General features: G+C 51.5%; 1 protein-coding gene across 1 annotated transcript in view; it reads left to right on the top strand.

Annotated features, from left to right (window-relative positions):
• Positions 1 to 590: 590 nt before the first annotated feature.
• PPP2R1A (protein phosphatase 2 scaffold subunit Aalpha) overlaps positions 591 to 22,190 on the top strand; it is a 37,307-nt gene continuing 15,707 nt past the window's right edge. Inside the window, exons 1-4 of the mRNA XM_047077484.1 lie at positions 591 to 763; positions 14,706 to 14,796; positions 17,637 to 17,737; positions 21,780 to 22,012. Of these exons, the coding sequence (XP_046933440.1) occupies positions 686 to 763; positions 14,706 to 14,796; positions 17,637 to 17,737; positions 21,780 to 22,012 (503 nt within the window). The 5' untranslated portion in view covers positions 591 to 685. The remainder of the gene's footprint in view (positions 764 to 14,705; positions 14,797 to 17,636; positions 17,738 to 21,779; positions 22,013 to 22,190) is intronic.

Raw genomic sequence — 22,190 nt, 5'->3', positions numbered from 1 at the left:
AGTGCAAAACGGGGAATGGATGTGCCTAAACACTGCTTTGGAACCAGAACCACACGGGGCTTGAGCTTCAGGCAGAAAGTAAGGCAAGTCTCCGCCCTTGTGTGGGCCTCCGCAAAATAAAGCGTAAAACCAAAGCCTCAACCCCTACTCCTCCTTCACAAAGTTGCTGGGGACAGATCCATCAGCCACTAGAGCCACCAGCTCACAAGCCAAAACCTGCAGACTGTCTCGCTCCCCACATGACGTCATGCAACCCTAGCGACGCCGGCGCAGAAGCTTTGTGCAGGCTCGCCAGAAGGCAGGTTTTGCCTCCTTCGATTCCGCCCTTCATTGGCTAAAACAGCCGCTCCTCTGGGCCGTTGTTAGCGGCAACGTAGGCGGGCATAATCTTGGTCGCTAAGATACCACGCACTTCCGTTTCCTTCCCCTCTCTGCTATACTTAGGCAGCTTCAGCTCGTCCCCTCGACCAATGGCAAATGGGCAGTGGGCGGGGCTTCACTTGTCCGGACCAACGAAATGCAGGCTTGGCCTGGCGTAGCGCGGCCAATGACCGTGGGGCAGCCCCTGTAAAGTGGCTCGGGCGCCCCCACGCTCGTCTTTCGTCCTCTTTCCATCCCTGCCCCTCCCTGCACCGGGTTCAGCACGGCGCTGGCCGCGGTCTGACAGGAACGGGACGGAGCCAAGATGGCGGCGGCGGACGGCGACGACTCGCTTTACCCCATCGCGGTGCTGATAGACGAACTCCGCAACGAGGATGTCCAGGTCCGGAGGCCACGGGGAACTTGGGGAAGCCGGGAAGGGGTAATGGGGGCACGGACGGCCCTCGCGGAGAAAGCTCAGTGTTCGCTGGGAGCGGCGGAAGGGGGCCGCGGCCAATCAGCGTCCAGCTCTCACGTCTTCGGGTGCCAGGACTGGATGAGACGGCGCCGGGGATTGGGTCTCGGCCCACCGGAGGGCGGGAGGCAGGCCACCCTGGAGGGTCCCAGGCCTGCCCTGTCGAGTGCATGCGGCTGCCGGGGTCCTGGGAAGCTTTGGCCGGGGAGGGGGTCGGGCCACTGGGTGGGCGGAGGGAAAGCCTCGGTGATTGGCCGCAGCCCCTGAGTGGCCCTTTGGGATGGGGAGGGTGTGCGACTTGCTCCGAGTGGGGGAGGGGCGCCTGGTGGGTCGGGACCCGGGTAGGTTTTCCCCTTCCTGGGAGATCCGGCGGCTAGGCCTTAGCGCTATGGGGGTAAAGTCTCTAAATGGGGACTGAGAGATGACGGCTGTCTCTCCAGTTCCTGCTCTCCCTCCCTCTTCAGTTTTGGTGTAGATTCCCGGAGGGGAGGGGCGGCGAAAACCCCACTCCCAAGGGGGCAACTAGCTAAATTTAAGAGCGGATTTCGAGGTAGAAATTCTTTCCCCCCGCTTTTGGGATCCTGCGAACTGCGGGTGGGCAGTTTACTAAACAGGCTAACACTTTTCTGGTGAGTGGGATGGCAGCCCGGCTGAGCCGGGCTGGCCAAGGGTTGAGAAGACTAAGGACTCCACGGTTTGCCCATCCCAGCTCCACCTCCCACCCGTCGTGTGACCTTGTGCACATTACTTCACGGCTCTGGGCCCGCTTTCCCCGAAACGTGGGCTAATGATAGTTCAGGCCTCACTGAGTGCTTGTGATGGACTGAAGGAGTTAATACCGCAAGTAAAATAGAACGGTGCTTAGTTGTTATGAGGGCCTAATAAACGTTGGCTACAATTATTGGAGTGAGAAGTAATTGAAGAGGTCCCGTCCTCCCTTTATAGGGGCCAGAATTTGTCTGTTTATAAAATTGAGCGGATTGCGCTGGGCCCAGCCTCTGAGTGATCTCGAGGTAGAGCTTTCTGGCTCTGGAGTCAGACCGGTTGCTGTTGTACTCCTGGCTCTTCCACTTCTTGCTAATAGACATGGGCAAGTTGGTTAATCTCCTTAAGCCTTGATTTCCTCTTCTCTCAAATGGAGGTCATTATCTGGTTCATGGGGCTGTTGTGTAAATTCATTTGTTCAGTAAACACCTGCCACGTATCACTTATGGTGCTGAGGATATAATGGTGACACCATTTGTTATACAAGAGGCAGATGTGAAACAGCTGAATACATTATTAACACGTGTGTCATGGGAGGAAACAACAGCGTATTGTGATAGTGAATCGGTAAGTATTTATTGGGCCTCTCCTCTGGGTAGGGCATTGTTCTAGGCACAGGTACACGGCAGGGAACAAGATGAACAAAAACTACCCGCCTCCTGGAGCTTTATGTTGCCATGTGGGGAAGCAGATAATAAGACAGTTAAGTAAAACGTATGCTGTCAGGATGGTAAAAGTGCTTTGGACAAAAATGAAGCAGGGATGGGGAGGACAGGAGAGTGTTACAGGTTCAGATAGAATGGCTAGGGAAGGCCTTATTGAGAAGGGGACATTTGAACAGAGATGTGAAGTGAAAAGCAGGCCCCATGGATGTCTGGGGAATAGCATTCAGCTAAAAGAATCAAGTGCAAAGGTCCTGAGGCAGGAATGGTGCAGCACGTGTTCTGGGAACTGCAGGAAGCCCAATGTAGCTGGAGCCAAGAGAATGAGCTGTTGGTGTTGGGAGATGAAGGTGAAAGGGGTCATGACTCACAAGGCTGTCCTGAGCAATCACTTAAACCAGGTGTTCCTGGATCGACGGTCAGAAAAGAATTCTTGAGATATTTTATGGTGCAGCTTAGTAAATTTATTTAAGTAGCACAGGGACAGGACCTGTGGGCAGAAAGAGCTGCACTTTGGCTGTATGTAGCCAGTGGTTATTATATGCTTAGTGCTCAAGGGTGAGGGATTTTGCAGGGAGTATTAGATCATAAATGTTTTCTTAGAATTTCTACTCCTAAAACTACTTTCAGAAGGTTTTTCTAGTGATTATCATTTAGCTTGATATTAACTATGGGTGAGATGTACAGGCAGTCATGAGCCTCTTTAAGAATGTAGTAACTAGTACATATTTGGTCCTTATTGAAAGTAGGCAAGCTATAGGTCAGCCTTCTGGGCTAAAGGTGGACGTTTTCTGCTTCTATCTTTCATCATCACAGGGGTTGGCAAATGGCCACGGGTGGCCCTTTGTCTATTTATTTTTAATAAAGTTTTATTGAAAACACAGACCCATTCGTTTACGTACTGTCCATGGCTGCTTTTGTGACACAACAGTGGGGTAGAATTGAGAACAGAGACAGTCTGGCCCCTTTACGCCTAATGTATGTACTGCCTGGTTCTTTACAGAAAAGAGAGTGCCAACCTTTGACTTAAACCATCCCTGTAGCAAATCCCATCCTCTCCTCCCCGCCCCCAGAGTAACCCATGTTGTCAGGTCCTTACAAATCTTCATAGGCGTGTGCAGTTCAGTGTGGTAGCCACTCTCCATATATGGCTATTGAACACGTGAAATATGGCTAGTTTGAGTTGAGATGTACTTGGAAGTTAAATGCATACCAGATTTCAAAGACACACAATGGAGAATGGAGTGAAGCTTTTTATCTTGATTACCTGTTGAAATGATAAAAATTTTGTTATAGCAGGCTGAATAAAATCTATTAAGATTAATTTTGCATGCTTCTTATTTTTTTAATGTTACCAGAAGATATAAACTTAGATCTATGGCTTGCATTTATTATCTGCATTAGATTTCTTTTGGAGTCTGCACTGTATTTGAGTGTGCTCCAGTCAAACATAGAAAAAGAAAGCAAGTGGCTTTTTATTTTTTTAAACATTAAATATTTTTTTCTGCAACTTGCACTTTTCCCTTGTGTTTTTTCCAAATCTTTTCACACAGATATATACAGATCTGGGTGTGAAAGGAATTTGAACATTTTCCTAAGAATCAGAGGCAGAATCTCAGAGATTGCATCTGTGTCCATGTGTATGGTCTTTCTGAGGACAGGGCTTGGCTCTGATTCATCTCTCAGGATTCAGAGGCTCAGTACAGGCCTCAGAACAGAACCCAAAGTCACAGTCATCACCAGGAAGGCCTGTGGTGGTGCCTATGATATCCAGTGATACAGGAGCTCACAAAGGGTTGGATAAATAGTAATGATAGCTGATGTCTGTTGGGTGATCGCTCTAAGCTAATGGCTACAAAAGGCAGTACATTTGTGGGCTTACTGAATTCTCATAGCCATTCTCTGAAGTGGGTCCTGTGTGTACCTATATTTTCCGGATGGGGAAACAAGCACAGCACAGTAAGTAACTTGGCCAGATTTATGCAGCTGAAAAGTGAAGGACCCGGGAAAGGTTCCCAAAGGAAGGGTAAGACCTGAGGAGAGGACAGTATTTGGGGAGGGACAGAAACTTGCTATTTCCACATGCCAGATACTTTAACTGGCCTTTAATGAGACAGCCTAAGATACTAGAAAAAACATGGGATTTGCAATCCTCTAGTCTTGATTCATTTCTCAGCTGATACTTGTTCAGCACCTCCTACGCACCAAACTGTTTTAAATGCTAGGAGAGGGGTGCCTGAGTGGTTCATTCAGTTAAGCATCTGGCTCTTGGTTTTGGCTCAGGTCATGATCTCATAGTTCGTGAGTTGGAGTCCCACATCTGGCTCTGCACTGACGGTGTGGAGCCTGCTTGAGATTCTTTCTCTCTCCTCTCTGCCCCTCCCCCACTTGTGTGCGCATGTGCATGCATGCCCATCCTGTCTCTCTAAATAATAAATAAATAAACTTTAAAGGGTAGGATACACTGGGGAGTAAAAGAGCAAAGCTGCTGCCTTTGTGGGACTTGCGTTCTAGTAGAGGAGGCAGACGGATCAAGAATGTGATGTCAGTGGCAGTAATTGTTTATTAGAAAAATAAGGCAGTGACCCGGGAATACAGCAAGCCCCGGGCTGCTTTTTAGACAGGGTGTGTAGGGAAGGTTCTGTGAGGAAGGGATCGGGAGTAAGGACTTGAATGAATTGGGGGCAGGGAGGACTCTCCCAGCTGTTGGTACGTTGGTACAAAGGCCCTGAGGTGGGAGCGTGCCCCTTGTGTTTAGAGAACGGCCAGCAGGCCGGAGGCGTGGCTAAAGCAGAATGAATGGCAAAGTGGTGAGAGGTGAGGACCAGTCTGAAACGAGATGGAGTGAAGGCCTGTGGACCAGAGCAAAGGCTCTGGTGATGCTGCAAGGCTTTGGCTGGAGGAATGACGTGTTCTGACTTAATTCTAAAGGATCCTTGTGGCTGTTTAGTGGGGGCTGGGCAGGAGCAGATAGACCTGCTGGGGTGCCGTCGCAGAGCACCCAGGACTGGTGTCGGCACGTATGTAGGGAGAAGAGGTTAGATTCCAGGTCTGTTGAGAGAAGGGCTGTTGGGGTTTGCCGGTGGATAGGATATAATGTGGTGGGTGGTGAAGGGGGAGTCAAGGATGACTGAGCTTTGAATCCCAGCTCCGCCACTTTGCTCCCTGTGTATCCTTGGACCAGTTCCTTGTCCTCACTGGGCCCGGATTCCTCGTCCTGAGAGTGGGGATAATGATGAAGAAGCAGCATCTGCCATGGAGGTTGTGAAGATGCGGTAGACCCGACACGTTAAGTGGCTGCTTAGAAGTAGGCATGCGGTAGTGACGACCTTGGTCAGTGGTCGTGGTAGCTCATTGTTTATACTCGGGAAGGTGATGTGCAGAAAGATGGTGTCCCTTAAGTAAGGCCTGCCCAGTCCGTGAGTGGCAGAGGCCAGGTTGCAGTATCCACGGGTGCTTGGGACACGGTGATACTGACAGCATGGTCCCCTGGCTGAGAGGGTGGGTCTCTGTTAGGCTGTCTCTCTCTCAGTCTTCTCGTCTATAAAATGGAGTGGTTTTGTCATTTGGGAGTTCCTAAGGGTGTTGTGAGGATTCAGTAGTATAGCCTGTGGAAAATGCTTAGAACAGTGCTTGACGAATTCTAAGTGTTCGGTAAGTGTTGGCCGGGAGTAGTCTTAGTGGTGCTGAGATAATGGGGGCTTTGTCTGTCAAGGTGAGGGGCTTCGGGCATTTTTAAAAACTATTCGTGATCACTCTAGAGCCGTGGTTCTTGACTTGGGGTGACTTCGTTTCCCCAGGAGACAAATGTGGAGATATTTTGGGCTGTCGCGACTGGTGGGAGAGTGCGTCTGGCATCCGGTGCGGGGATGCTGCTCAGCGTCCTATGCAGCACAGGACGACCCCCACCGCGGAGACGGTCCCGTAGTGCTGAGGTCTAGAACTCCTGCCATGTGCCCGGCGGCATGCTGCTGAGTACTCAGTGTGTGTTACTTGAATCTTCACAAAAACATCTTTCCTACTTTCCTTTAAAAGTTTTTTTCAGAAGGGGTGCCCGGGTGACCCAGTCGGTTGAGTGTCCGACTTCGGCTCAGGTCATGATCTCCCCAATTCGTGGGTTCGAGCCCTGCATCGGGCTCTGTGCTGGCGGCTCGGAGCCTGGAGCCTGCTTGGATTTCTGTGTTTCCCTCTCTCTCTCTGCCTCTCTCTCACTCCCGCTCTGTCTACCCTTTCTCTCAAAAATAAACATTAAAAAAAATTAAAAGTTTTTTTAGGGGCGCCTGGGTGGCACAGTCGGTTAAGCGTCCGACTTCAGCTCAGGTCACGATCTCGCGGTCCGTGAGTTCGAGCCCCGCGTCGGGCTCTGGGCTGATGGCTCAGAGCCTGGAGCCTGTTTCCGATTCTGTGTCTCCCTCTCTCTCTGCCCCTCCCCCGTTCATGCTCTGTCTCTCTCTGTCCCAAAAATAAATAAACATTGAAAAAAAAAATTTAAAAAAAAAAAAAGTTTTTTCAATGGTTAAATATCAAATATCAACTTTTTTTCCTGTGTTCCTTTCCCTCCCTCAGGTTTTGGCAGGGGTGGGGGGTCGTTTGTTTGTTTTAAGTATTTTAAACATTTTTTATTAATGTTTATTTTTGAGAGACAGAGTGCAGGTGGGGGAGGGGCAGAGAGAGAGGGAGACACAAAATCTGAAGCAGGCTCCAGGCTCTGAGCTGTCAGCACAGACCCCGATGCGGGTCTCGGACCCATGAACTTTGAGATCATGACCTGAGCCAAAATCGGACGCTTAACTGACTGAGCCACCCAGGAACCCCCGTTTATAAGTATTTTAAAACCAGTCCCAGGCTTCAGACATTTTCTCCCACATGCTTTCTCCCACATAGCACCTCTAATCACAGTGCCATCATCTGCATCAGTGATTGTTCAGTATCCCCTAAACCTCAGTGCATAATCAGATCTCCTCAATTGCTTCAGAAGTGTCTTTTACAATCGCCTTGTTTAAATCAGTTTGCAAATTTGGCTGTGAATCTTCACATTTAATACATGAGGATACTCAGTTGGTGTCCCGCAACCTGGTAAGTAGTGACACTAGCAGTTAGCCAGGGACACTGGGTTTCAGGGCAGCACTCCTCACCACTCAGCTGAGCCCCCTGAGGACACAAAGCCTGGAAGTGACACAGGGAGACCATGTCATGGGTGGAAGCAGACCAGGATTCGAAATCCTGGATTCGAAATTTGTGAGTTACTACTCAGCGCTTCTGGCCTTGATTGTTTAAAAGAAAAGAGGATGGAAGACAAACAGGCTGGGTTAGCAAGCTGTACCTCGTAGACAGGGCAGTCACTAGCCACCGTCTGAGACCTTGCAGCAGCACGCCCCATGGCCATGTCTTAGGAACGTGGCGTTACAAGCCTTGACTTCTTTTTGTGGAATGCATGGGGGATTGGTGAAGCAGACCTTAGAAATGAGGTTGCTGTCTGAGAGTTTAAACTAGAGAAAGAGAAGTTGTGTAGGATGGTAGTGCAGAACTGGGTGCGAGTTCCAGGTTCTGCCACGGTTCGCGGGGCGGCCTGTGTTCCCCTCTCTGTACCCCACTTGCCCGTCTGTGGAATGAACACAGGGCTGGCGTCTACCTCTTGTGGGGTTACCAGAATAGCAAGAGAGAACATGTGTAGAGTACCTGGCTGTGTGCCTGGCATGTAGTAAGTACTCTGTAAATTAAATCGTTTCTATTTATGCCTTTTAGTGTGCTCAGCCCTGTCAAAGGTTCAGGAATCACCACTGGTAACAGTCCTGACCCTCGTCCCAGAGACCAGTCACTTTCCAAACCAGGGAGACAGGCGCGTCCATAAATAATCATCATGCCAGGCCGGCTGCGGTGGGAGGTACTCACTCTAGTGCTGCAGTTTCTGAGGGGGGGAGAGATTACTGTTGTTCCTCCCCCACCTCCGCCACCTCCCCCACGAAAAGCGAAATACACAAGAGACATGATAAGAATAACAGTAATACTTACGTGCTTGGTACCTGCCAGGCTCTGTCTCTAGGTTTCCCTCGTTAGATCATCCCAGCAATCCTGTGAGTCCATAGGCACTGTTGTGATTCCCACTCTTCTCGTGAGGAAACCAAAGCTCCGAGTGGCCAGACTGGCCTGGGAGCCCTTAGCTAATGGGGAAAGCCAGAGTACACGCTCCTTTGTTACTAAAAAATTCACGTGATCTAGAAATAGAGGTTGTGATGCCCATTTCCACTCTTCAGCAGTGCTGAACGATTGCCAGGTGGATGCTTCATTTTTCACACCCACACACATTGTGTTCATTTAGAAACGTGATCCTTTGTGGAATAAGGAGGCAAGATATATAGGGCGTTAGAGGAGGTGGAGAGACTTCTGTCACTCACTGGGCACTTCCCCAGGCCGCAGCTCCTTGGTAAAGCACACACATTACGTCACAGACCCCACTGCCCCATTGCCAGCCACCAGCTGCTGCAAACAGTTCCAGTTTGGAGCGCGTTCCTCTAAGAAACTTGTTATTGCTGCTTGTACTAACATCTGTGTTTCCTTTATTGAAAAAAAAGAGAGAGAAAACATTAATCCGGCAAATATTTCTTGTTCTAGCTCCATGCCAAGTGTTGTCCTAGGTGCTTGGCGCACAGGGTGGAGAAGGACAAACTGAACAGAGAAGTCTGTGTCAAGAGCGATGAGAGTTCATGCATGTGGAGAGCGATGGCCTGCTGTTTTCCCTGGGAGGGTCGTGTGTGAGGATCCAGCAGAGACCGGGGGTGTCTGGAGGGACAGTGTCTCTGGCCGAGGAAACAGCACATCAGCAAGTGCAAAGAGCTGGGGGAGAGTTGGGGTGGCATTGGTTTGTTGGTTATTGTCAAGGAAACCGTTGTGACAGGATTTCTGGGGGCAAGGGGGTGGTGGGCGGTGAGAGTGGGTGGGGAGACGGGGGCGAGATTGTGTTTGGGCCTCGGAGGCCACAGTAAGGCCTTTGGGTTCCGCTCTTGATTGTGAAGGGAAGATGGACTGCGTGTGGCTCACCCCATACACACTTGGGTCAGGAAAGCTCCCTGGGGTCACACTGTGCATGTTCACGTCAGGGAGGCTTTGTGGATCGAATGGGAACATGGGCCTTAAAAAGCCAAGTAGTGCTTTTTATAGGTGGATGTGGTGGCAGGACGGGAGATTTTATCCATCATGTCGTTGGGTACTGGGCTGTGTGCTGAAGACTGCTGGGGATACAGGCAGACCCAGCCCAGGGGCCAGTTTGGGGGACAGTGCACAGGGTACTCTTCCAGCACTGTGACATGATCAAGGAACAGGAAGGATTTCTTTTTTTTTTTCTTCTTCTTCTTCTTCTTTTCTTATTTCTCATTGATGTCGGTAGCTACTCCATCAGGAATGTCACAGAGAGCCCAACAGTTGTCCCTACAAGTAAGGGTTCGTTTTTCCCTTCTGTAATGAGTTCAGCAGCTCAAGGATATCACAGAATTGGGTCAGAGTATGCTGGTTTTTTGACCTGCCTAGTGTGGTCACAAGATTGCTGCAGTGTCTGCTGTCATTAAGTCCTCCCAGGACCACACTGAAAGCAGGGGCCGACCCAGGACAGAGAGGGTTGTTTGTGTTTGTTTTTGTTTTGTTTTGTTTTGTTTTGTTTTGTTTTGTTCTGTCCTTCTCCCTTATTTCCCAAGGAAGAAAATCTTTTTTGGAAGCTCCTTGGCCAACTTGCTCCTTGTCCAGAACTAGGTCATGTGCTGAGTTCATTGGGATTCAGTTTGGCTGTAAATCATAGGAAAATTCAAAAGGAAGTTTAAATGAGCTTGAAGTTTATTTCTGACTCCTGTCTGATGGCAGTTCAAGCTGGTGTGGCACTCCGTGGTGTCAGGGTCTCAGGCTCTTACACATTGTTCGGAAGAAGAGTGTGACCCCAGATCCTCTCAAGGACACTTCTAGAAGTTACACACACCATTCCCGCTTGGATTTCACTGGCTGGGCGTTAATTTCCTAGTCATGTTGGATGCAGGCACGGTTCAGAAATGTCTTGAGGGGATCGTGTGCACAGCTGCAACCCAGGGGTTACGAGAGGCAATGTAGCCCATTGCAGGAGCTCTTAACCCAGGGCCTGTCTAGAATTCCAGCAGAGAATTCCCATCTGAATTCAGGTGGGAAAAGTAATGCCTTTTTTGTCACTACCCTAGAACTCCGGTTTACCTTTCCTTCTATTACAAACTGTAGTGTTATGATAGCAGAGCGCAAATAGCGTCAGCAAAGCCTGTGGAAGTCATGACTGTTCGTATCTCATTTCAGCTGTTGCAGATATTTCTAGGGTCGTCTATGCTTTCCTCTCTTTTGGAATTGTGGTTGTTATTAGACCTGCTCAGGGTACCCCCACCCCCAAAGGAAACACACAGAAATACAAATTGATGGTTCTGGTGAAGAGCCAGGTAGCTGGGTTCCCATCCTGGCTCTGCCACCTTTGAGCTGCGTGAGGTTACTGAACCTCCCTGTGCCTTTGTTTTCTCTGTCACGTGGTGGGTGATCCTGTGTTTACCTCCTGGGGTGGTTGTGAGGATCCAGTGAGTTAAGACACGAAAGCACCTAGAACGGTGCCTGGCACACAGTATGTACCACGGAAATATCTCCCTCGAAGAGAAGGGAAGAGAGACGTCAGTGGATACCTACCCAGCTGCCACATAGCCCTTCTTGATACCTGAACAAAATCAGGTGCTACAGCAGGTGAAGTGGACACAGCTGCCATTATTGTCTTAGCTGGTCCTAGGGTGTTCCCAGGATATGTCACTCGGCACTCACAGTAACCTGAGGATAGGTGATGTTGTAATCCCCAGTTCACAGGTGAGGAAATTGAGGCTCAGAAAGGTGCAAAGAGTGGCTCAACATCCCATAGCTAATAACGCAAAGCTGCTTAGCCTTGAACCCAGGCCGTGTGGCTCCAGAGCACCACCCCGTGCTGCCTTTCTTGAGTGTTCACGGTGCTGTCTGTGCTGAAGAAAGTAATCTGACGTTCTCAACGACACCAAAACCAGAATCTCCAGGGACAGCAGGAGGGAAGGGAGCTCTCTCCCATGGCAGAGATGCCCCGGTTCTCATGCGTCCACCCCTTGGGCGTCTTTCCTTAACTATAGTGATGTTGAGATTAAGAGTCAGGGTTCCTGGCTTCCAGCCTGGGCTCTGCTACTTTCTGGCAAATGACAGCTTCTCTGTGCATCAGCATCCTTACCCTTAAAAGGAGGATTCCAATAACAATACCTGCCTCAGAACCCATTTCTAGGGATCAAATATGGTAATTCTCCACATCAAGCACTTGAAGGCTACCAAGCCCATAGTAAGTGATCAGTAAACATTAGCAGCTGTTGTTGCTGGCATTATGCATATGATCATTCCTTGCCACCATCTCCTTGTGCTCAGGACTGCCGTTCACGTGGTGTGGCCCTGGCCCCCCTGTACATTTCCCCATAGCCCAGCCAAGAGAAAAACCCAGAGATCCAACTTGGAGGCAACAAGGTGGAAAGAAACTGGCAACTGAGTCAGTGCTCCCCCTGATATTTTATTATGGAAGACTTCAAACATACAGAACATTTAAAGGCTAGTACCAGGGCCAGCAGACATTAAGCCCACGGCCTGCTTTGCAAGTGCAGTTTTATGGGAACACAGCCTGGCCCATTTGTTGGCATATCGTCTGGTTCCGTGACTGCTTTTGTGCCAGTGCACAGGTGAGTAGTTGGGACGGACACTGTGTGGCCCAAAATGCTCAAAATATTCACTTGCCGGCAATTTACAGAAGAGGTTTATATTTACCACCCATATTCATTAACTGTTAGTGTTTACCATATTTTGCTTTTATGTTTTTATTGGCCTGTATATGTGTTTTAATTTTTGGCTAAAAATAACACGGAGGCCTCGTGACGCTTAATCTTGAGGTTCATTGCTGCCAGAGAGGTGAGCGTTTGGACCAGATTAAACCCCAAAACCCAGTGACATTGTATGAGAAGTTGTGAGTGCATTTTTCTGAGAGCTGAGGCTGCCAAAGCATTTGCTCAGAGTCCCACCAGTGTCTGTAATCTCAGAGAGACTTTTGAACCCCTGGACCGGGGGACCCACGTGGGATCGCAGTCACTGGCAGGCAGACCTCTTTGGGAAAAGAACCCGCCCAGGGAGCCCCGTGCCTTCTTGTTCGGCCTCTCCTTCCAGGAAGAGGATGCCCTCTGGGTGCCCGGCAGTGGCTTACTCATTCACAAGGGTGTTTCCTTCTACTCCCACGCGCGTGACCTCCCTTCATTCTGCCACAGCCCCTGTGGAACTGGAGGACCGAGAGGGCTTTCCGTTCCGGGCCTGCGTGCCAGGTCCCTGCTCTGCCAGCGCTCGCGTCTGCATGTGTCCGCCTCTCTGAGCCGGTGTCCGCCTCTCTGAGCCGGTGTCCGCGGGAGGGAAGGGGGTGTCGGATGCTGACCTCCCTGGGAGGTACTCCGTGTGAGACGGCTCCTGTGTTAGCCAGATGCGTTAGAGTCCTGGTGCCACAAGTGACCGCTCGCTTGGTGGCTTAATGCAACAGAAATGATTCTCACCGTTCTGGAGGCCAGAGGTTGAAGCAAGGCCTCAGCGGCGTTGGCTCCTCCCGGAGGCTGAAGATTCAGTTCATGCCTCCCTCCTGGCTTTGGGCAGCAGCTGGCAGTTCTTGACGCTCCTTAGCTTGTGGACCCATCGCCTCGGTCTCACCCTCCATCTTCACGTGGTCTTCCCCCATGGTGTCTCCATGTCTCCTTCTCTGTCTCACTGGGACACGGTCATTGGCCGTGCAGAGCAAAGCACTACCACACTCAGCGCTTCTGACACCACGTGTGAGGTTTTCCTCACGCCAGGCAGTTCTCTGTGACTCCAGCTGGGTGTCCCACAGTGCCTTTCAGTTCTGACACTAACTGGAGTCAGCACAGATCCCGCAGGTTAAGGGCGCGGTACCCCGAGACCCCCGACCTCAGATGCCTGTTGCGAGTAATAGGTCCCCACGTCACCCACAGCTTCTGTCAGACTTGGCTACAAGTTGGAGGTTCCCACGACCCTGTCCTTGCATTTGATTATTTGCCAGGACAGCTCACAGAACTCAGGGAAACACTTAGATTTGTCAGCTTATTTAATAAAAGGTTTAAAGGATTCAGATGAACAGCCACGTGAAGAGCTACCTACAGGGTAAGGTCTGGAAGGGTCCTGAGTACAGGAGCTTCTGTTCCCCTGCATTTGGGATGCACCACCCTCCTGGTACGTGGATGTGTTCACTAACCTGGAAGCTCCCCAAACCCTATACTTTGTGGGTTTTTATGGAAGCTTCATCATGCAGGCATGATTGATCATCGGCTCCCATTTCCAGCCCCTTTCCCAGTAATGGGGGGTTCCCGGCTGTGACCGTGGCTTGGTCTTCCTGGTGACCAGCACGCATCCAGGAGCCCACCCAGATTTGCTTCATTAGAACAAAAGACATTCCTGTCACTTAGGAAATTCCAAGGGATTTAGGAGCTCTGTGTCAGGAATCAGGGTCATAAACCAAATATTAAAATGGAAGATGCTCTTAGTGCTTTTACCACTTAGGAAGTTGCAAGGGTTTTAGGAGCTCTGTGCAGGAACAGGGGCAGGGACCAGTAAACGTATTTTCTGTTTCACAGGGCTCCCCCTTGAATTAGATGATCTCATCTTGAGATGCTGACTTCATTACATCTGCAGAGTCCCTGTTTTCACGTTCATGATTACTGGGGTTAGGACGGGAGCATAGCTTTTGGGGGCCGCTATTCAACCTGTTACACTAGTGGTATTGTTACAGTTTACTGTAGTTTACAGTTTACTGTTTATGTAGCAGTGTTGTTGTAATATTGTTTGTCCTGTCGTCATCACTGCTAGCTGGTGGTCCTGGGTTTCGGTCCCTGCCCCACGCCATGTGAGCTGTGTGACTTGTAGAAGGGACTTTTGCTCCCTGAGCCTGTTTCCCCCTATATAGAACGGGGCTTACCACAACTCTGCCCTCAGGGTTGTCGTGTGAGTGCCTGGCCTAGGACCACAGAGTAAACGTGCTGGAACGTGGCCGCCCCTTTTGGAGCCTGTCAGGTGCTGGGTGCAGGAGGGGCGAAAGCAGAGGAGGAGGATCGGGAGTGTGGGGAAGCAGTGAACGGTTTTAGAGCGCGGTCTAAGCGTGGTTTAGAGTGTGGGAAGCACCACAGAATGAGTGTTGGCTCCGTAAGACTCATTACATGCTTTTTCTGAGGCCGCGGCTACCATCGTAGTTACTGACTCATGCACCTGGTCGGTGTGTGCCAAGTCCCCGTTCCACCTCCTTCCACACATTAGTGAGGCTTCCAGAGGCTGTCTGGATCCAGAGCTGTCCCACACCCCTAAGTTGGGGCTTGCGAAGATTCTCTGACCCTGCTGTTCTTTTCTCTCATTAGCTTCGCCTCAACAGCATCAAGAAACTGTCCACCATCGCCCTGGCCCTTGGGGTGGAAAGGACCCGCAGTGAGCTTTTGCCCTTCCTGACAGGTAAGGAGGTGGGGCCCCGGGGCCCGGGCGGAGTGGGGGCTGCCAGGGGGGGTTCCTGCTAGAGAGGCCTCATTGGGGATTTAACACATTGTTTTGTGAGCGTCTGCCCTGTGCCGGGCACTCGTGGGGTGGGGGCTGGATTGGGAAAAGGGGTCTGGAGGCGGATGGAGCCAGGTTGGCACTGCTAACAGTCAGCAGCTGGTGACGTTAGGTGAGTCACTTAACCTAACTGTTCCTTATAGTTTTTCTGTGCAGAGCAGGGATGAACGTGTGCGTGCCGTAGCGTTGACGTGAACGTTAAGTAACAGTAATAATAAATGCTGCCGCTTCCCTGCCTACCACGTGCCCGGCAGTGCTCGCGACCCCCTCTCGGGAAGATTGGGTTAGTTCACGTCCTCAGACTGGGGGCCCGTGCTCAGTAAGTGCACGTCCCCATCGTTCTCCGGGTTCATCTCACAGCAGCTGTGTAGGTGAGGAAACTGAGGCAGGAAGAGGTGAAGTAATATATTGGCCGGAGATCCTACAGTTAGGAGGTTATTTATCTGATCGTGCTGGATGCAAATCTGGATGCAGTGCCTGAGAGTCCTGACCACCTGGATTCAGACCCAAGCTCTGCCGCTTTCTGACTAAGTGACCTTGGGCAAGGTACTTCACGTCTGCCTGCCTCTGATTCTTCATGTGTGAAACGGGCCTGATAGTGTGGCCTGACACAAAGATGAAATAAGAGCGCGTGTAAAGTGCTCATACAGTGCTCAGCGCAGGGTAAGAGCTGCTAAGTGTCAGTGCTCAGACCGCCCCACACACTCCTCTCTGAAAATGTGTGCACAGCACTGAGCACAGTGGCGGACGCAGGCTGAGCCCCCAGTTAATAGTAAGTCCTCTGTTTCCATTGTTCTTATTACCGCTTCATGCTTCCTACTGATCCGTCTGCCTGGGAACGCCACATGAGGATTTAACACGTGACGCTGAGCAGATGACCCGACCCAGGTGGCTTCCATGGGTGAACGGTGGGCGAGACTTGAAAGCTCTTGGACGCTGAGACAGGGCCAGGTTGGGGCATGGGGAGTATGGCGTGTGGCACGGCACTGTAATAAAGTGGGTAAAGGAGTTGGCGGGACCTGGGTTTGAATCCAGCTGTGCCGGATATATGATATATGGAGTCTAGATTTTAATTCACGTCTCAGAAACCATTGGAAGATTGAGGCAGGAGAGTGTGGTGATTTGAAGGATCACTCAGGATTCTGGGAGGAGCCTGAGCAGTTTGGGGGCCAGGGCAGGAGCAGAAAAACCAGTTAGGAAGCAGTTGCAGTCACCCAGCAAGGAGGGTGAGGTCAGAGTGACCCTGAGGTGGAGGGTGGGCAGGTCTGTGTCAGGCGGGAGGAGGCGGCCCTTTGCCTTTGAGGCCAGGAGAGCAGGGAGGCTGGGAAAGCAGTTCTGTGGAGCTGGGGACGGTGAAAATGTGAGGTGCTGGCAGTTCTGCAGATTTGACTTTCAGGAAGGCGAGGAGTCTGGACTGCAGACTGAGTTGAACGTGAGTTAAGGCCGTGGAAATGCACAAGGAGATAGAGGAAATGGGGAGGGTGAGGTTAACTGTGTACAGGTAGGGCTTGGGAAACTGAGGTTGGGAAGGACCCGAGCGCCTGGTGGGCCCGGAGCCACGCTGGCCTGCATTTACGGAAGTCCTGACTCGGGCCAGGCCCTGTGCTGAGCTCCTCGAAGAAAGCGCCTCTTCACTTGGGTCTCACAACAGCTCTGCTGGGGTCTGGGGGTGAGAAGACAGGCTCAGAGGTGAGGTGACTTAACCACCACCACCCCCTCGCCCCCCAGCCAGCAGTAGAGCAGAGAACCCAGCACAAGATGAGCATGTGATGGCAGAGCGCCGTGAGCAGAGAGGGAGGAGATGAGGAAGCGACCCGGAGTAGAACTGACCACTCGTCTCACACCCCGTTGGCCCGAGCATGGTCACTTGGCGTGCCAGCCGCGCGGGAACCTCAAGATGTCTGGCTGGGTTGCTGTATGCTTGGCTGAACCTCAGGAAGTCGAAATGCTAGCATAGGTGCCAGGGGTATTAGCTTCTTCTGTCACAGAGGTGAGCAGTTCCTGCCGAAAACGTCTTCTGCCACAGAGGTCAGCAGTTGAGGACAAAGGTCTTTGGGTTGAACGTGAGGACACAGCAGCTCTGTCTTCACACGGTCATCTGTCCTCAGCAAACCTGGGCTGAGCTCCTGCGGTGCTCGTCTCTGGCAGAAACTGGGGTACGGAGAGGAGCCAGTCCTAGACCCTTAACATAAGGACTCTGATCAAGGTGGCTTGAAGTTGGGGGGAGTGTGGAGAAGGGACGTGCCCTGGTCTGGTCAAGAAAGCTTCCAAGAAGTAGTAGCTGAACTGAGTCTTGAAGGACAGAGAAGAATGTCTCAGGCTCAAGAGAAAGATGAGCTCTTGGCAGAGAGGGCAGTGCTGAGGGTAGAATCTGGACCGAAGCGAGAAGCCCCCATGTCTCGGGTTCTGCGCTCTGGTTGCGTGGTCTTGTTTGTTCCTCATTGACTCGTGGTGAGATGTGGGCTAGCACCATCTTACAGGGGTAGTAATGGGCTCGCAGAGTGGTCTCACTTCCCCAGGGTCCCTCACCTCGTAAATGACAGAAGCGGGACTTTGGTGCTCTGTCCTCTGACCCAAGCCTGTGCCCCAGTGTCCGCACCAGCCCAGGTGGAAAGTGGGGAAACTGAGTGCTGACGGTTTGAGGATGCAGAACGGAGCCTGTTTGTTCCCAGCTTGGGTCACTGAGGCGCTGGGGTCAGACTTGGGGCGGGACTGTAACGGAGTCTGTCTTGGTTCCACAGACACCATCTACGATGAGGATGAGGTCCTCTTGGCCCTGGCGGAACAGCTGGGCACCTTCACCACTCTGGTGGGAGGCCCCGAGTACGTGCACTGCCTGCTGGTGAGTCTGGGAGGCAGGGTGGTCCCCTTGCCCTCCCCTTGGGATCAGACCCGTGGCCCTGGCAGGAGCAGGGTGGGAAGAATACAGCAGAGGCCGGGGGCCACCTTCTAGGAACAGGCAGGCTTTGGACATTCTCTTTAATGCAGTAAGTCAGTAATGGCATTTAAGTCAGCAGTACCCAAAACGCACTTGTTTGCCTTACTGTTAGCTGGACACTTGCCTGAGCAGTGGCAGGCCCCACCCTTGGAGACCCTCTGAGTTCTGCCGCTTATTTGCTGTGTGACTTGTAAGAGTTACTTAACCTCCCTGCGTTATACTTTATCAAATGGGAGTCCTTAAAACCTGTCTTTATAATTGATTTAAGCCCTTGGCATGTGGTAAGTACTATCAGGTGTTCACTGTCGGTGTCATTATGGTGTCCTGAGGTGATGTCCACTCTTTGGGGTAGGGACAGTTCCCTTTTTGTAGATGAGCCACTGGACACGCCAAGAGGTTGAGCATCTTGGCCAAGGCCTCACGGGTGTTAAGTGGCTGAGCTGGGATTCCAGGAACCTGCGTGAACACCCCCGTGCTTGGTGGCATCTGGGGACACGGAAGGGGTTTAGATACTAATAGTAACTGCTGTTTGTGAGAAGAGAAGGGAGGACTCTGGTCCTGCGACCCGGGAGGGAGGAGCCTTGGGGGGTTCCCAGTCCTTTGGTTCCCACCACCCCTCAGAGCCCTGGGCCACTGCTGCCCCCACCTCCACCCCACCCCCAGGAATTCTGTCTGTCATGGTTCGTAAAGACACAGTTGTATACTTGGGCATCTGCCCTTAATGATGTCTTAAATTTTTTATTAGCCTTTCTTCCTTTTAGTAGTGTATGCAATAATGACACTTCTTAAAACTGGGGAGTTTGGGATTTGAGCAGATGCAGTAATTTTTCTTCCAAGGAGAGGTACGTCTGAAGAAATTTGATAATTGTCATTAAATTTTGGTCTGTCAGCTTTCGTCTGTGTGTACGTGTATAATTTACGTGTATGTACACACAGAAAATTGTATGCAAATGAGGTCATTTCATACATTTTGCATAGATTAGGGTCGTTTAACAGGAACATGAGGGGGTCTGGGGACCAGCCTAAAAGGAGTCCCTTGAATTCCACGGAACTTTCTGCAACCCCTGGCAGTTTTTCTGAGGAGAGAATGTATAGCTTTCAGCAGCGTCTCTGAGGACTTAGGAGCAGAAAACACGCACCCCATAGCTTCAACAAGGGGCCCAGGGCCCTCATCTGGCGTGGGCCTCCCCACTGGGGAGCAGGGCTGGAACCCTGAGGTTCTTTCCCTGCCATGTCAGGGTCATCCCATACTTCTTCTGGGGGAGAGTCACATGTCCTCTGGGGCTGCTGTTCTGGTGTTCACATGAGCTGGCCGGCACGTCCTCAGGGCCCTGGGCCGCGGAGCACTCAGAACCCCCAAGCACCAGCAAAGGCCAGTCAGGTCCAAATGCTGGTGCTCCTTGGTGCCTGCAGGTGCCTTCTGCACAGTCACCTGTCACCTCCCCTAGCGACCCTAGGAGATGCACGCTGGTGCTAGCCCCAGTTCACAGATGAGGAAACTGAGGCTCCAGGTCTGGTTAGGTGGATTGCCTGAGCTGAGAAGAGACAGAGTCAGGATTTGAACCTAGGCCCCTGTCTCTTAACCATTGCCACTCCTCTCTGCTACCCTCCAAGGGCTCTCGGTTGCTCCACAGGCTGATTGGAGCTGCACAAGAGGGAAGCTGGGGGAGCTTAGAGCCCAGAGGAGGCACCTAACCTGTTTCAGATGGGGCGGGGGAGCTGTCCAGGAAGTCCTCCTGGAGGAGGTGGCAGTGAGTCTGGATTTTGACAATTAAAGAGCGATGGAAAATGGCTGTTGTGCAGTTTGTTCATTCCACAAACATGAGTACCAGCTATGGGTCCTGGGAACCCAGAGGTGTGTCCGAGCCCTTGTTCTCTGCAGAGGTGAAATGGAATTAATTTCACAGGGACCCGTGTAGTTACAGCACGAGGATTGATTCTGTATCATCAACTCTTAACCCTTTTGGATTTATGGGTCCCTTTGAAAATCCGATGAAAACTCTAGACCCTCTCATAAAAGTACAGTGATTTTAGGAGATTCACACCTCTCCCCTCCCCTGCATGTTCTCTGGATTTGAGAGCTCCACCCTCTCTACTTTGTAGAGAGGCCCCGCGGTACAGCTCATCATGGGAAAACATTGTCTGAGTTTCCTAACCACACACCTTCCTGGGCCCCAGGATATTCTTATGGTCTGATATTCTTAAGGCCTGTGCTGGGCTAGGCCTCCTGAGTGATCCTGTTGTGGGTGGTCCAGACCTCGCTATGACAACCACTGCCTTCCGCAACCCACTGGGCAGAGACCCTTGCATGACCTACGAGCCGCCTGGCCTTGGTCCCCAGGCCTCTGTTCTAGTGATAGGTTTTTCTCTGAGTGGAACAGGTAAATACTGATTGAGGTAAATACTGAACCTGGCAAATACTGATTGAGGACCTCCCATGTGCCAGCCGGGGGGGAGCAAGAAAACCAGGATAAGAGGAACCCAGCCCCTGCAGCAGCCCAGTGATACCACCTTCAGCCACGCTCTGAGCTGGTCCAGAACCAGAAACCCTGCGATAGCCTGGCTTTATGACAGAGGCCACAGACTGGTGCCCCCCAGGCTGGAACAGCATTACATTTTCCTTTTGAATCATTGCCAGTCTTCGTAAATGAGATTTTTAAATTTTTGTTTTTATTGTGGTAGAATATATATGAAATTTACAAATTTAGCCGTTTTTAACTGTACAGTTTTGTGGCATGGAATATATTCACATTGTGGTGCAGCCATCACCACCATCTGTCCTCTTCCAGAACCGAAACTGTCCCCATTAACCAGCATCTCCCCATGTCCCCTCTTCCCCTGCCCCTGGGACCCTCCTTTGTACTTTCTGTCTCTATGATTCTGGTGACTCTAGGGTCTGCATATAAAGGAATCCTACAACACATGGCCTTTTCTGACTGTCCTGTTTTGCTAGGCAGAAGGTCTTCAAGATTCATCCGTGGGGTGCCATGTGTTGAATGAGATGTTTGACGTATAAACACCTGGCCCTTTCGGCTGCTTTTGGAGAACAATAGATATGCTTTTACCAGCTGTGTTTTCCTGCCAAGCTAGTTGATGAAGCCGCCCTCCCCAGCTCTGCCGCTTTCCCTCCTCCCGCCCATCATCTTTGCTCCTTATTTCATTCTGTTGCCTTCCTGGGCCCTGGAGGCATTTCCATTTATGATGTCTTCCTGAATTTGACATGTGTCCAAGTACACTGGACTTTAAACTGCAGGCCTCCACACCTTTATTTGCACAGACTAGAGTCACTTAAGTCTCCCTTCATCTGGTCAGTAATTGCCAAGTTCCCACCCTATCCGAGGAGCTCTGCTGGGCTCTGGGGACATAGGGATGAGCCAGTCAGACATCCCTAAAGGAGCTTGCCCCCTCCAGGCTTTACGGTCCCCGGGCCCAGGTTCCCAGTGATGTGAGCTGCTGGGGGCAGTCTTCTAACAGAAACCACAGCCGTGCTTTCTACTTTCTGTCTGTGTAAGCTCAGGAGCCTGGTGGCCCGGTTTGGGTCCTGGCTTGTAGCTAGCACTAGCATGGGTAAGTGATTTAGCTTGTCAGTGCCTCAGTTTCCTCTTCTGTAAAATGAAGACAGTCACGGGACCTACTTCATAGGCTTCAGTGAGTTAGAGCCAGCATTGTCCCCTCCCCCCATCCTGAGTTGTGCGAAGCAATGGCCCTGTTTAGGACACCCAGCAAATAGACGTTCAGTCAACATCTGTGACTATCCCTGCACTTTGAGAGCTAATGACAACTATGGCCACCTGCTCAGAAAGTGATGGGTATAAATGTGAGGTCCGTGGCTTTCACCGAAGCACCTTCAAGGGCCTTGGAGGAGATGCGTGAGCGGCATGAGGCGGGGCTTGAGGCTGGGGCGGTGGGGAGGGACCCTGCAGTGACCTTGTACTCTCTGCCACAGCCGCCCCTGGAGTCGCTGGCCACGGTGGAGGAGACAGTGGTGCGGGACAAAGCGGTGGAGTCTTTGCGGGCCATCTCACATGAACACTCGCCCTCTGACCTCGAGGCCCACTTCGTGCCGCTGGTGAAGCGGCTGGCGGGTGGTGACTGGTTCACCTCCCGCACCTCAGCGTGTGGCCTCTTCTCTGTCTGCTACCCCCGTGTGTCCAGCGCCGTCAAGGCAGAACTTCGACAGTGAGTCCCAGCCTCGCCCTTAGCGTGGACCCCTTCTGTCAGCTCAGCCCCCCTCCCCCACCCGCCCCTGAGAGCTGGTGTCCCCAGGCCTGGTCCAGACACAGCCTCATGCTCACTTAGGAAATGAAGAAATGAAAGCTCCTTCCTCCCGTTGGGTGTGTAAGGATTTACAAGAATT

The sequence above is a fragment of the Lynx rufus genome, unplaced genomic scaffold, assembly GCF_022079265.1.
Source record: "Lynx rufus isolate CCGP_SWC_20201006 ecotype Redwood Valley unplaced genomic scaffold, mLynRuf1.p SCAF_16, whole genome shotgun sequence".
NCBI classification, from domain to species: Eukaryota; Metazoa; Chordata; class Mammalia; order Carnivora; family Felidae; genus Lynx; species Lynx rufus.
The sequence above is the reverse complement of the archived record's forward strand: the minus strand, read 5'-3'. Positions and strand labels throughout refer to the sequence as shown.